The sequence below is a fragment of the Maylandia zebra genome, linkage group LG3 (genome assembly GCF_041146795.1).
Source record: "Maylandia zebra isolate NMK-2024a linkage group LG3, Mzebra_GT3a, whole genome shotgun sequence".
Lineage (NCBI taxonomy): Eukaryota > Metazoa > Chordata > Actinopteri > Cichliformes > Cichlidae > Maylandia > Maylandia zebra.
The window spans coordinates 58,854,944-58,870,231 of NC_135169.1; the positions used below are offsets into that span (position 1 = coordinate 58,854,944).

At 41.8% G+C, this 15,288-nt stretch overlaps 2 protein-coding genes across 3 annotated transcripts in view; both read left to right on the forward strand.

Annotated features, from left to right (window-relative positions):
- The window catches only part of LOC143416842 (protein NLRC3-like), a 129,664-nt gene that overhangs the window by 25,402 nt on the left and 88,974 nt on the right, over window positions 1–15,288 (forward strand). The window lies entirely within an intron of this gene.
- Window positions 2,770–11,170, forward strand: LOC143414166 (stonustoxin subunit alpha-like). The gene is made up of 2 exons (XM_076877910.1): window positions 2,770–2,863; window positions 9,299–11,170. Exons 1-2 carry the CDS (start codon window positions 2,770–2,772, stop codon window positions 9,892–9,894), a joined length of 690 nt encoding a protein of 229 aa, XP_076734025.1. The 3' UTR covers window positions 9,895–11,170.

Genomic DNA, 15,288 nt, shown 5'->3' on the forward strand with positions numbered 1-15,288 from the left:
ATGGAAAGTCTAACTGTTGTATGTCTGTGTTCTACATGTTTATCTGATGGGAAATAAAGTTGCTATTGTTTCATTGCAGTTTTTGAACAATTCTGAGTGGATTTACACAGTACGGATCTAAATGACCCGCAACAAAATCAATGTCATTTTTTTGTTCTTCAACATAATACAAGGGTTCATTTCCAAAACTTGCCTATGATCTTCAATTTGTAGCAGATCCACTATCACACAGCAGCTAGAGCAGTTTCAAATGGAGGTCAGTCCACTGCTGCCATCTGTGGCCAAATACCATAGCCCACTACTAGATTAACTTGTGACACATCTTCACCTGCTGCTATGATGACATTGAGTAGAGGCTGAGTGGCTGCACTTACCCCTGGTACATTCAAATCTACCCACAAACATGTTGAAAGATGCAATGGCAGCAATGTGGATTGTCAACACTAAAAACAATCAGTAAGCAAAGACAACAGGGATCACTTTTTACTGTTTATTTAGCACCCACAACATTTGTAGTCGCCTTCTGCACAGGGAAAGTCCACACACACTGTGTGGTACCACTTTCCACAGAAGGTGCTTTCAGTCTGCAAGATTGAATGAGATTGTCAGAGTCATTGTCTGACTGTTTATTACTATTCACCTGCGGTACATTCACAGTAACTGCCATCTCCTTACAAATGTTTATTAGATTAACCACACTTATACAGACTGTATATAACAACCAACTCTAAAATGTTTTTTCTCAGAGAAAAGACACAGACAGACTACGCTAACGACATGTGATGTTACAACACTAGTGAAATATTGGTGTCATTTCATTCTTTTCAAAGGTTCATTTGCATGACGCACAAACAGACACAACTGAAAGGTACAAATGTGTTGTGCAAGAAACGAGTTCAAACGTGCTGCAGATGTGTGTCACAGGTTGATCTGGCTGTAGGCTGTGGCACTTGGCCAGAGGTGGCGCTGGTTGACTCGACTCCATGTTAGTGCACAAAGTAAACTGCTCGCTTTAGTTGTGAAGCAAAAACGCTGAAAACGGAGAAATAAACCGTGCGAGTGGAACGATAACGACGACAAGGGTCTCCCGATCGTTTACTCTTGCTGTCCTGTGAACAACATCGGCGTGGTGTTAATTGTTTGCTGTTTTCGCGATCGCGTCGCGCATGAGGATATCACCAGGTAAACTCGCCACATTTTAAACATTTTGTTGTTCAACAGCATCAAGACTGACGGAGTGTGTTTGAGATAACCTCACAAGTGTCACAGGTGACACATTTGGCGTTTTTTTTGCTGGTTTGTCGGTAGGAGCTACTGAAACGCAAGACTGCCACACATCTGTTCGACCAACGCCAGTTGATCTAAACGCCAGTAGATCTGGAACACCGGTCCGAGTGTCAGGTGAACTGAACTTCAGGTAAGAAGTTATGACCTGCAGTCTGTCTGGGTCAGATATAAACCAAGTTTAGGTGCAGTTTATTTTCCTTGTGCTGACTTTTTACAGTCAGTTACAATAACTCGTACTGCTACTAGCTAGCATGACGGAGTTGCTATACAGCTAGGTGGTGCTATGATGTTACTGATAGTGAACTTTACAGTGGCTTTCAAAAGTATTCGGCCCCCTTGAACTTTCCCACATTTTGTCAGCTTCACTCATCAAAGTCAGGGGGCGGGGTTAATGCTGATCAAGTCAAAACCATTGCTTTGGTCTGGTGGGCGTTCTTTTAGTGGGCTTTTCTGTCACGGCCTGCGTGGCAGACTATGATGAGGGGAAGGAGGACCCCGATGCTGGACTCTTTGATGAGGTCAGTGCGTTTATTTACAGTGATGCAAAATAATCCAAACAACAATAAATCCCCAGTGCGTTCCCGACTCTGACATGTCCTCTTGCCAGTGTTAGTGTTCTTTGTCTCCGCTCCTCAGTGTCTGAGCACCCCATGCTCGCTGCCCTCTCGTCTCCACACTCCTCCTGGGGAACAACAAAGAGGCAGCCGTCAGCAACGCCACAATGCAGCAGACTAACCTTAACTAACTCGCCAAGAGACTAACGTGATGTTACGCAATGATCCAGCATCGGAGAGAGCTCCACCACACTCCTAAGTAGCTCCTCTGACGAGGCTTGATCAGCTGCAGGTGTGAGTAATTCTCCTCCGCAGGTGTGGCCAGGCTCCTGGCTGACACACCCACACACACACCTAGATACACAAACATGGAAACAGGAGACAGCAGCACCAAAAACACACATGTCCATAACTTCTTACAGGCCCTGGGTCACCCAGACCCCGGTCCCATGACAATTCCTCAAAACTAGGTAGGCCTACACACCAGGGTTTGGACATGTGTGGACCCAAACTATACTTAAACTTTACCCTTTTTTGTGTGTCACCAAATACACTTTAATATCTTCTAGACAAGAATGTAGTGGCACAATCTTTAACCTCCTAAGACCCAAACTCCTCCGTGGCATTCATTTTTAGTTTCTCTTTGATATTTGGGCTGATTGGGACCTGATGAATGTAAAAACAAAGAATTACCAGATTTTTTTTTTTTTTTTTTACCAAATTTTTGTTTCTGAGAAAAATGAGAGCCACATATGAGGATATTTGTCTAAAATTTCGATAGCACAGTGGCAGTATAACGTCCTTGTGAGTGGATATCAGGCCCTTGTAGAGCAAAATGTAGTATTTTGGTCTAAACAACCCAAAATGTGATGTCCACATATGTGGACGCCAGGTCCTAGGAGGTTAAATATCTGCTCACTTTGTCAAAATGAACCTAATCATCTCTGATGAGTTCAGTGATGTCTGCCAGCTCACCTTGCAAGTGGTCGAGCTTATACCGCCGACAACGCGGCACACAACTTGTAAACCCCCTGCTGACTATCAGCTCTGGAGTTATTTATTTATGTTAGTTTCAACTGTTCCTGCAGAAAGTAAGCACGTGTTACTGATAAAAAGTCCAATAGAAGCAAAGTCTAAACTTTGAAAACAAAAAACAAAAACCTGTCTGATTAAGATCTGATGTTTGGGGGGTTTCAATAAGTAGTGTGACCCGTGTATATGCATCAGGGGTGGTTTTGATTATCGATTTATCGATTAAAATCGATTCTGGCTTGGATAACGTGATATCGATTCATTAAAACCCTGAATCGATTTTTTAATATAAATTTATTTTGGCCAAAACGCCAGAATCTCAGGTTAAACCTCCCAAAATTTCAACAACCACCAAACAGCTAAAACAGTAAATGAGAGCAGGAACACGGATTCTGCACAAAGACGTACCGTATTTTCACGACCATAAGGCGCACTTAAAAGTCTTAGATTTTCTTCAAAAAGTACGGCGCGCCCTATAGCGCAGTGCGCCCTGTGTGTTGTAAGGAGGACGTAGTAGAGAACACCATGAGAACGCTAAAGGGTGAAGTGTGGGCGCAACCCTGAAAATGGCAACGAGACACGCTTATGAAGCACAGTTTAAACTGAAGGCCATCAGCTACGCGGAGGAACATGGAAATCGAGCAGCGGCGAGAGAATTTAAGATTAACGAATCGATGGTTCGCAAATGGAGGAAGCTGGAAAACAAGCTCCGGCAGGTCAAGAAAACGCAGCTGAGTTTCCGCGGACATAAGGCAAGGTGGCCCGAGTTGGAGGAAAGACTCGAGCGGTGGATCATCGAGCAAAGAACGAGCGGGAGAAGCGTTTCGACGGTCACCATTCGGCTAAAAGCAGTTTCACTTTCACTTTTTATGAAACTGTGCCATTTTTCCATCCGGACCAGGACTACGGTAGCGGAGCAACTTCCAGCGGATTATAAGGAAAAGCTGGCCATCTTCCGCTCCTACTGCAGCAAACACATCGGCGACAAAAACATCCAGCCCAGCCACATCACAAACATGGACGAGGTCCCGCTCACTTTCGACATCCCGGTGAGTCACACTGTGGAGAAGAAGGGGACCAGCATGGTAGCGATACGCACAACAGGGCACGAAAAGTCTTCTTTTACTGTTGTGCTTGGCTGCCATGCTAATGGACAGAAACTGCCGCCTATGGTGATTTTTAAGAGAAAGACTTTGCCTAAAGAGAAGTTTCCAGCAGGAATCATCATTAAGGCAAATGAAAAGGGCTGGATGGATGAGGAAATGATGAAAGAGTGGCTGAGGGAGGTGTATGTAAGGAGACCAGGTGGTTTTTTCCACGCATCACCATCGCTCTTAATCTGTGACTCTATGCGTGCCCATCTCACAGCCGATGTGAAAAAACTAATGAAACAAAGGAACTGTGAGCTTGCTGTCATTCCGGGAGGCCTGACAAAGGAACTCCAACCGCTGGACATCGGTGTGAACCGCCCGTTCAAAGTAAGGCTGCGAGCGGCCTGGGAGCGATGGATGACCGATGGAGACCACAGTTTCACTAAGAGTGGAAGGCAGCGCCGGGCGAGTTACGCCACAATTTGCGAATGGATTGTAGATGCTTGGGCTAACATGTCTGCTGGCACTGTTGTTCGAGCTTTCGCAAAAGCCGGCATCATTTCCGAGGAGCCGCACGGCACGGAAAGTGACTCTGACGGTGAAGAAAGTGAACCTGGCATGTTTGATGGAGATTTAGCGCAGCTGTTCAATTCAGACACAGAGGATGAGGACTTCGATGGGTTTGATGATAAAAATGTGAGTACCAAACTTTGTTTTGCTCCTGCTTTATTGTTAAATATGCACACTTGTATGCTTGTGTGTTGTTGATGATGACGATTACTGGTAATAAAAATGTGAGTAAGGTACCGAACTCAGGTTTGCTCCCGCTTTATTTTTAAATACGCATACGGTACTTGTATGCGCCCTATGGTCCAGTGCGCCTTATGTGTGTGTTAAATATAGTAAGGGCACACATAACTGAGACTGCGCCTTTTAGCACAGTGCGCCTTATGGTCGTGAAAATACGGTAAACACAAAGCGCGGAGCCGCCGACGCATCAGAATCAGTGAGATGTGACTTTCTCACCTGACGGCACGGACACGAGCTGAAAGCCGACAGCTCGCTGATTCTGATGTTGCGGCGGCTCCGCGCTTTGTGTTTACGCCCTTTTTGCGCTGATTCTGAAGCTGCAGGTTTGATGTCTCTCCAAACAATATTGAGTAAACCAGCAGCAAAAGAAGCTCCAAACTACGCTTCACATAAACATCGTCATGAATTCCCTCTGATTGTTTTGCTGCCACCAGGATAAAATCACACTTCATGCACAGCTCTCTCTCTCTCTCTCTCTGTACTTCTAGAACAGTTTCCTGTTTTCTGCATTATTCGCTTGCTTGTTACGCACAAGTCTACCGTTCTTACAGCCTGTCGGCCGCTGTTTTTTTTCTTTTACTTACTTCTGAAAACAAAGCCTCGTTTCTGCCGTTCAATACTGAACAAATTTAAACTTTTTAAAATGATGCAAAATTGCAAAATGCTCAGCTGTGTCTGTAATCAAACCTCTGTAACTTTGCTCTGCTTCACGTCAGCAGCATCAGGTAATGTTCATATGTTCATTAATGGTTTTCTTTTGTTTTTGATGTACTGCAGAATATTTGTATAAAATCCCAGGCCAGGAAAACCTTCATGTTTTTCTGTTTGATCCTCAGCTACTTTGACACAAAGGCATCTGCTGTGATGCTTACACCTTTGATAAAGTCTGGCAAGTGTCAGATTTCTTTTTATAGATATAAAAATATAGAAATGTACTGATGCATGTAGTAACTGTTAGCTTTAACTGTACAAGGCTTGTTAGACATAATGAAACACATCGTACAGATTTCTGCATGTTAGACTATAATTTTTATTATGATTATTAATCTTGAGTCTAAAAAGTCAGTCGAGTATATCCAGGATGTCTTTCTGTTAACTGGATTCACTGACACTAACACTGGGACCAGGATAAGCGGTCGCATGAAGCTGGTTATCAGCTGACAATCTTATGATTTAATTAATTTAATTAAGTTATTTAATTTTTCTAATTTTTCCTCTACATTTCCCCTGAAATGAAGGGATTGTGTTAAACATGCTTTAGTTCCTCACATTCTTCTGCATCTCTTTGTTCAACCCCCTGAATTAAAGCTGAAAGTCTGCACTTCAAACACATCTGAGTTGTTGCATTTAAAATTGATTTTAGTGTATGTACAGAACCAAAATCAGAAACTAAGTTCTCTCTGTCCAGATATTTATGGACCTAACTGTATAATCTATACAGCACGTAAAAAATGCTGTAAATAAAGAAGTCTGTGAAAATGTGGCGCTTAAGGTCAATTTAAACTGAAGTGATATAATCTTCTCCCCACAGTTTGAGTTTGTATTGTCTCAGCTGCAGACAGACTATGATATTAATATTATTAGTTATTAATATTATTAGTTATAAAGGACACCTTCCTGCCTTTAGTCTTATTCATGATGATTATTAGTCGTCTTCTAATGTCCACAAGTCTGTATGATGTGTTTCATAGGTTCTAACAAGCCTTTTAAACTTAAGTTACTGCATTGCTGAAACACCAACATCTGCTTATTGAACAAAACAAAAACAACCAAAAGACCACACATCTGATTTTATTTTTATTTTAATAGACTTCCAAAGATTATACCAGATAACTGGCCTCAGAATATAATTGAATAAACATTTTTGAAAACGATGACCTAATCCTGTCTTGACAGGCTGAGCTCTTCAGTATCCACCAACAGCATCGTCATGCTGAGTCAGACGTTTCTGCTCCTGCTGGAAATACTCTTCCTCTTTCCACATTGTACCAAATGTTTTTAAATGTTAGTTTCAATTTAAAATTAAAGATTAAAAAAGTGTAACACATATAAACATCAGATAATTAAGACAAGCGAATGGTTCAGTTCCACATGTGCTCTGCTGACACTCTTCCTGGGTTGCCGACCCCTGCTCATTATTCATGTTACAGAAACACAGAGGTACGAGACCAGGCAGAAGACTTTCTGATTATTTGTTTTTAGTTAAAATAATTCCATTGTTGTCTAGTGATGGTGTGGTAAAGCTCTGTGAATGTGTCCAATTTTTCCGGCTTTGTTGCTTCACCCAAAGGCAGATCACACAAAGTTTAACTGCTTATTATGAAGAACTGACATCTGCTGGTCATTTAATGTTCAGCAGCACTGCTGTGAGAATACCTGTAGGACACATACCAGTGGATATGTGAGCACATGCACAGCTGCAGGGCTAGAAGGGCCCAAATGAATTAAATAAATAGATTCTTAAATAATTAATTAAATGTGTTATTAATTGATTAATTACATTTATTTAAAAATCATTAAATTTTTAATTAATTTATTGTAAATGTTGGAAAAGAAATTATTTGGCATTAAATCAATGATGTATGTATATATTTAATAAGTATTTTGAACTTAATCCATTAATGACATTTAATAAATTATTTAATGATGATTCATCGATTAATTATTGATGATTAATTAACCCTCCACATGATTTAACCTCTATAGAGATGATATTTTATCTAGATCATGTATTTTTCAAAGGTTCAGACCAGAAAGTTTAACATTGTTATTTTTCTCATTATTGTCTCTTCAGATTGAGTGTCTGTAATCTCTAAGAGAGAAGCTGTGAAACTCTGCCTTCACTACTCAGCTCCCAGCCCTCTAGTTTGAGACAGCTTGACCTGAGTAACAATGACCTGAAGGACTCTGGAGTGAAAGTTTTGTCTTCTGGACTGAAAAGTCCATATTGTGAACTGGAAACACTCAGGTCAGCGTTCTTGAAATGTTCAGTATATAAGGTTTAGAGGTTTACAATCTAAGGTTTAGATTGACTAATGGCCATTTTAAACTCCTGTTTCAGTCATGCCATTTCTTAATGATTTTTGGCTGCGATTTCCTGTTTGCATTTAGCTATTTTTCTCTTCTCTAAGAGTATTTGTCATGTCTGCAGGCTGTCAGGCTGGGATGGAGCTGGTGGAGGAAACCGGGTCACTGGTTGGGTGTTAGGCCCAGACTAGTGGGTGTTTTTGACTGTAAAGTGGATGTAGCATTAACAACCACTGGTCCTGGTACCCTGCAGCCTGCACTGCAGGATATGTGTTGCAGCACTGAGAGCTCCAGAAAGACCCTTCATGGTGGCCCTGCAGCCAAACAGCACTTCAGTCAAATGCTGTCCAAAGTGGTCCCAGAGACACTGTTAGCTGTAACCATCAATGACCAAGAATTGTGTCATTTAATTCAGGGTTTCCCTGTATTATTGTTTGACATCATTTCTGAATAAATAAATCAAGATGACGAGCCTTTAAATGCACTTATGTTAGTATAAATATACAAAAATAAAGGATAATTTTCCTGTTAGGAGAATAAGAAATAAATATATTCATCACATGCATCAAATCACAACCTCCTCCTGCAAGAGTGCAGCATTGTGATTGGTTGATGCTGTTTCCATATTTTATGTTTGTTTACCTTGAACAAATTTGCTCTACAGAGCATTTATTAATTAGAAGGATTATTAATAAACATCTTTCTCTCCTGCTTTTGGTGGAGTGAAACAATAACTCCTATCTCCAGAGGCACACAGGTCCACTGGCACCTGGTCCTAACTTCACCCATGTCTGCACCCTCAGACATCCCACTGTGGAGGCATCCTCGCCTGGACCAGTGGCTGCCCTTGTGAGACAGACTTTATGGTCACAAACAGCCCTAATCTGAGAATGAAGGCTCCTTTACATAGAAAGCAGTATGTGGTGTGATGACCGCTGCATTAGCTCAAAATATGTGATGCACTGGCTGCTGCACTCTACCTGTACTGAATCAGTTTTGTAGCCAGTCCCAGTCTTTACATTTAATATGCAGCCACTCCCTGACAGCATGAATGTCACAGTGTGTTGGACCTTGACTGTGGCACATGTCAATGCTCCCTGGACATCGTGCTTAATAAAGGAGATTAAATGTGATGTGATTATGAGTTTTGCTCTTTTGAAGTTGAAACATTTATGTGTCAAAATGTTGGACTGTTCCTTTATCAGTGTGTAACAGTGTGTGTATGAGAGCCATGTAATGTCCATGTGTGCATGCTGACTGTGCTGCTCTGACCCCCCTCCTCCTTTCAGGGTGGAGCCTGCTGGAGGCCGATGGTTGAGACCAGGTCTGAGGAAGTGTAAGTGTGTTTTTAATGGGATTCATGAAAACAAAGCAGCACACATTCAACCATCTTCATCATTCGCATCTCTGATGTCAGGAGTCATCATCAAAGGGTCAATCAATGAACAGATGATGGATCAATAACTGCAGCTGGATTGTGTTTGTTCTCTCCATCAGATTTCTGTCAACTCACAATCGACACAAACACAGTGAACACAAACCTCCAACTGTCTGACAACAACAGGAAGGTGACACATGTGGAGGAGGTTCAGTCACATCCTGATCATCCAGACAGATTTGATGTTTGTGAACAGCTGCTGTGTAGAGATGGTCTGACTGGTCGCTGTTACTGGGAGGTCGAGTGGACGAGGAGGGCTTGGATATCAGTGAGTTACAGAGGAATCAAAAGGAAAGGAAGGAGTGATGAGTGTGTGTTTGGTGGAAATGATCAGTCCTGGAGTCTTTGCTGCTCTGATCATTATTCCTCTGTGTGGCACAATAACAGAGAAACACCCATCTCCTCCTCCTCCCCCTCTGTCTCTAACAGAGCAGCAGTGTATGTGGACTGTCCTGCTGGCACTCTGTCCTTCTACAGAGTCTCCTCTGACTCTCTGATCCACCTCCACACCTTCCACACCACATTCACTGAACCTCTTTATCCTGGATTTGGGTTGAGAAACACTTCTGATTTTGAGATTTCTCCTTTCAAACTTATGAAGAAGACTGTAGGAAGATTTTTCCTTGGCCCTGAGTCAGTGACTCTGTGTAGTTAGTCTTACCTGGTAGAGAAACAGTTCAGTCTGTTCATGTCTGTGTCTTTCACTCAGAAACACATGATGAGATTCATGGATTCAGTCAGTTGATGTTTTAAACTAAATGATTCACAAATTATTATTCAACACAAGTTTGGTGAGCAGCAGGGCTCATCCTGATTTTTGTTTTTGTGCATTATAATGATGAAATAACTTTGTCATGTCTGTGGTGGCCTTTGGAGAATTAAACCATCCTTTAGAAACTAGATATAAATGTCATATTTTCCAACATTGATATTTTTCTGTGTTTCAGACGACAATGAAAAGATAAAGAACAGTCTGTAAATCACAAGTTATCAATTCAAATGATTATTAAAGCCACAAGAGAAGCTTCCTGTTATTTGTACCACTCACCTGGTCATGTGATCCAGCTGTGCAGCCAATCATAACTGCCATCACTTTCTACTTTGATATTTCCATGGTGAATGGACTGATTCTTGTTTAACACGTTCATACTCTGATGGATGCATCGGAGAGGGTTAGTGTCTTGCTCAAGGACACTTTGCGTGCCAGCTGGAGCAGTCAGGGATTGAACCACCAACCTTTTGATCAGTAGATGCCTTGCTCTGTCTCCTGAGCTACAGCCATCATCAAAGCTCTTTCTTAAATCCTCTCTGAGAGGAGCTCAAACACGAGGAAGAGACGAAAGTGAGGGAAGAGAGTGGACTCATTAGTAAAATGAAAAACAGCCAGCGTTGATGTTTAAGACAAGTGAGGTAACAGAAACACTATATATAGCAGTGGTCACCATGGCAACATCAATGTCGGTTGCTACGTATTGTATTGATCCTGATCTGTGAGCCTCATATCAGGATATGCTGTTGTTTGTATTTGTTTGCATTGTTACCATTTTTGTGTCTTTTTTAACAAACTACTTTTATCTTGCCATCGTTTGTCAGAGAGTCAAACTACATTTGGTTCATCTTTCTACAATAAAAACATTTCTTCATCTTAATTATTGTATGTGCAGAGTTGTAGTTACTCACAGTGACCACTGGAGGCGTGTGATCCTGATAGTTTCCCTGGAACCGTCCAGTTCATCCACATGAATGAAGCTGTTGGTGATTAACGCTCATCTGTACAACTTTAACAACAATATCAAACATTTAATCGCTCTGCAAACAGCTTGTCTGATGTATAAACTGTGTCTTAAAGGATCAAAGTAAATGTCACATTGAAAGCAGATTTCACTGTAATGTCCTCTGTTTGAAATATTCCAAATATAATCTGGCTTGGTAATGATTTACTCATATATTGTCCACGCAGACTAAAGCAGTAGGAGATGAGATGAAAACAATTAGAAGAATCTTTACTCTTTAATGTCACAAATTCCTCTTTGTATGTAACATAACAACATACATGATACAGCTGCAGCAACTGAGGCGAGGAGAGAGGCAGCAACAAGAAAACTGGAAGAAGGAGACCAACAACACCACCTGTGGAAATCTTTCCCCAGTCAAGCGTCATCATATCAGCATTTCATCAAAAGCACACATGCTCCGACCTGACAATGCAGAGCTGTGGCAAAATCATTGAATCATTTATTAAACAAATGAGTGCATCAAAAATAAGAGTGGAGCTGCAATGAAAGAGAAGTGAACTTTCTTCAGTCAACACAAAGTTTTCCCTGACAGGTGACATTTAATTAAAGTGACTTTATCACCACACACACATTCAGAGGCAGTCTACAGGAGCAGAGCTGCAGCTATTCAGCAAATGTCTCCCTGCAATCCTCACTGCAACACCTACATGTGAAAATGAAACCACCTCTACTGTTCACACATGAAACGTCGTGTGAAGAACCAGTTTTCCTCAGATCTCTGTTTTAGTAACTCTGAAGTCTGAACTTTGGATTTTTGCATCCTGTTTGTACTGATAACTGTCAGTGGATGATTTTGATCCCAAAGAAATCTTTAACACACATGTAGTGATGGGACGTGTGCACTGAAACAATGGTTAGGAAACAGAAATCGCCTGAGAATCTGCTCATGTTTAAGATTTCTTCTTTGCAAACATTTTCTATGGCTGTTCCCAGTATGACCAGTGATACAAAGCATGGGAAATGGGGATTAGTTCATTCAGACAAATACACTTTTTAAAATGTAAAAATAAAGAAATGAATCAATAAAATAAAAAGTCAAAGAAATAAAAAATAAGGGTCTGAGGCGTCTGTCTCACTGTATCCATGGCAACAATTTACTTTCTGTTCCTTCATATCAGAACCACATCTTTGAAATCAAAACATTTAAGATTCAAATTCAACCACAGATGTGTTCAATTAGATATTAAATGAAGCAGTGCAATGTTTTTATCACTATCCAAGTTTGAACTCTAAGTAGAAGATTTAAAAAAGCAACACACACACACACACACACACACACACACACACACACACAGTATGCAGACATGATTTAGGTGATGATAATATAACGACTGCACAGACCCGTGGGATGATTCATGTCCTTTTTCTTACTCTATGCAATGATGAACTTCTTGCTTCAGGACCTTCTTGATGAATTTGTTTTCTAATCCACAGTTTTCTACCTGATCTGTGTGTTTGAAGTAAAATGTGTTGCTTCAAATGTAAAAGTTAAACAGACAGAAAGCATCAACGTAGACTTCAATCAGTGTTTTGTGTTCATACAGGTCAGCTGTTGCACACAGAGGTCCTGGATTTACACTGTGCCCTGGTTCCTGTGTTTCTGTATGTAGTTTAGTCTAAAGTGGATCCTCCTCATGTACAGACTGAATTATCTGTTCAACAATCAGCATTTCTGATTCATGGATTTCATTTGTTTTTGCTAGTTTTGACTGAGATTTCAACATATCTGTGGTGGCATCTGTTCAGTGTTATGGAAGTTTTACAGCACTAATCTCACTTCACTCTGTAACATAACAGTGAACAATATTACTATTAGAAATATTATTAGAGAAGCCACAATCAGATGATCCCCTATGAGGTGTCCTTGGTTATAGTGTGAAGTCATCTGAGGGGAGAGAGAAGAAAGAAACACTTCAGTGTTAATGAAAAAGTCATCAGTCTTCTTATGGGAAGAGACCTCCACCAGACCAAGACAGATAACCATCCAACACGTTCTCATCCCAAAACCTAACAGACCGATGCCATGTGACAAACCGATGCCATGTGACAAATCGATGCCATGTGACAAACCGATGCCATGTGACAAATCGATGCCATGTGACAAACCGATGCCATGTGACAAATCGATGCCATGTGACAAACCGATGCCATGTGACAAACCGATGCCATGTGACAAATCGATACCTTTCGGTCTCCCTCTCTCTCTCTTGTGCTCCTGCCAAAAGCAAAGCAAAGCATCCACCCTTTTCTTACCGGCGTCGTGAATTGTTTGTCAACATCTACTCATCCTAACGCTGGTCCAGTCTTTGTCACGGCTGCACAGCAGACAAGTGGAGCCTCACGCGCAAAGCATCAGAGTCTCCACCCTCATCAATATGAGCTCATTTATTTGTTCTTTCTTTTGTTTTTAGAAAAAGAGTTCTTTATGATCTTGGACTGGATTGACTCGCTGCAATCCTTTAGACAGGAACTGGCAGGTTCCCACAGGTGACCTTTTCCTCAGCCCATTGTAATCTGGAAAAGCTCACCTTATATTTGCTCTCACAACAATGTTTTACAGCGCTGTTAATTCAATCTTGCAGGCCTGCTTAGAACAAAGAAGGAGGAAAAGAGAGCTGATTATTAGCTCATCAGAGCACAAAACATCATCACCAAAGGGGGCGACACCTGACAGTTTTCTCTAAGTGCACTGTTACAGAAATAATGAGCCGCTCCTCGACATGTCCATGTTTAGTAAAACTCCCTCTATTGAAATAAGAAAACAAGCCAAAGCTAACTGACAGAATGAACCCATCACTAAAACAACAACCCCAAAAATCTTCATCACAGAAAAGTTTTGCTTACTAATCCAACAATATGTTGTGGGAATTAGAACTTTCCAGGCCATAAAGCTTTTGCCGACTCTTGGCTTAACTAATACTGACATAGTCTGAAATCAGACTTAAAGTCACTCCCTCTGTTCATTTAGGATAAATGTATCTATATCTGATTTAGGCTAAGTGCCTTTTGTTTAGATGAACTGCTGGACTTCCAGACCAGCAGGTTTAGGGAAGTCTTTATGGGGTCACACTCTGACCCCCCCCACCACACACACACACACACACACACACACGCACAGGCAACGTACTCTTTGTTTGTATGTAGACGTCATATGTTAATAAACGTCATATGTATATTCATGTAACCTCAATAAAAGAGCAGTGTTACGGGGGAGCGGACGAGAGCAACTGGGGTCAAGCGAAGGAACGGCGTTTGTCCGGTTCTCTCCCGTGCACGGGAAACATGAAGAACTTTGCCTACTCGTGTCTTGCTTTGCTATGTAATTAAATTGTCCTTAACGTTCCAACGAATAGGTTTATGCTACAAACCTATCACTGAGGTTAACTACACAACCCCTCGCCACCTCCTTATACACAGGAGTGAGTACAAAAGGGTTCGTACGGACGCATCAGCCGGCCGTCCTTCTGCTCGACACTGTTAGCTGAAAGATGATCGGATCATCCTCTGTCCTGTATTTAAGGCTGAGAGTCTTTGTCCAGTCTCTTTTCCACAGCTACTGTCCACAGCACTGATCCACCTGCAGCACAGCCCCACTCAGTTGTTTTATGATTTACTTTGTGCACGTTTCCCTTCCACTGAGCTTACAAAACCTCTGACAGGAGAAGTCAGGCATGTGTTTCCCCCACCTCCCCTTTTAGGCAGTAATAAAATAGAAAACAAACAATCAAACAGGCTAAAGCTAGAGCACAAGCAAAGACAGCACCGGTGACTAAGTTCTCCCATACTGGACGTACGCTACCACGTGGGCTCAAACAGCAGCACATCAGCTCAGTTTACATACTGTTGACATCTTCATCAGAGGGTCAGCAGGGAGCGCTGCTGAGCTGCAGTGGTCTCCACCAGAGTGACGGAGCAGGAATCACAAACAGCACAAACCCACCGTGTTGTTTCCACCCTGTTCAGGAGATCTGAGCCCCCATCCCTTTTTTTCATGTTGCAGCTCTGCACTGCAGGCCCTGAACGCCTCCCGGTTACCCTCAGTGTGCTTAGAGTTTAATTTACAACCGACGAGCTCACAGATCATCTGCAGGCAGGTGAACGAACCCTTAATGTGAGGATAATAGCAGAGCTGAGCTGAGGTCAGAAATAGTCAGGAACGGTGTCGACACAGTGAAGTCAGCTGTTTGGGAATTTGTCTGATTATCAGTTTGGGGGGGTCGGTGTTAAATAACAAAGGCGGTGTAGGATGGAGA